Genomic DNA, 527 nt, shown 5'->3' on the forward strand with positions numbered 1-527 from the left:
CTCGTCACTCTCGCTCAAATGAGCTGGCTCAACCCAAAAAAAGGTTCCCTTTAGGAAACTCCCTTCTCCCAAATTGTGTTTCCTCTCTCTTCCCACTGCCTATAAAACCCATTCATCTCTCCCACTTGATTTTTCATCTCAATACAAAACCAACTCCATTAGAGAGAACATTACTTCCCACCGTTAAAAGACCAATTGGGTTTTCAAAACATATACTATAATGGATTTCTCCGGTTTGTTCCTCACTCTTTCTGCGGCGGCTCTGTTTCTATGTTTCCTCCGATTTATCGCCGGAATCCGCCGTAGCTCCTCCACGTCACTCCCTCTTCCTCCCGGAACAATGGGTTATCCTTACGTCGGCGAAACATTCCAACTTTACTCACAAGACCCAAATGTGTTCTTCGCAGCAAAACAGAAAAGGTCTTGAAAAAAAAAAACAGAGTCTTCTTGGAAAAAAACCCCAAAATTCGAATTTTTGTTGTCTAAAAAAAAACAGAGAAACTGACTTTTTTTTTTTTTTTTTTTTA

General features: G+C 40.4%; 1 protein-coding gene across 1 annotated transcript in view; it reads left to right on the forward strand.

Annotated features, from left to right (window-relative positions):
* Window positions 117–527, forward strand: part of LOC104760380 (abscisic acid 8'-hydroxylase 3-like) — a 2,809-nt gene continuing 2,398 nt past the window's right edge. Inside the window, exon 1 of the mRNA XM_010483298.1 lies at window positions 117–420. Within this exon, the coding sequence (XP_010481600.1) occupies window positions 221–420 (200 nt within the window). The 5' untranslated portion in view covers window positions 117–220. The remainder of the gene's footprint in view (window positions 421–527) is intronic.

This window comes from Camelina sativa, chromosome 18 (genome assembly GCF_000633955.1).
Source record: "Camelina sativa cultivar DH55 chromosome 18, Cs, whole genome shotgun sequence".
Taxonomy (NCBI): Eukaryota; Viridiplantae; Streptophyta; class Magnoliopsida; order Brassicales; family Brassicaceae; genus Camelina; species Camelina sativa.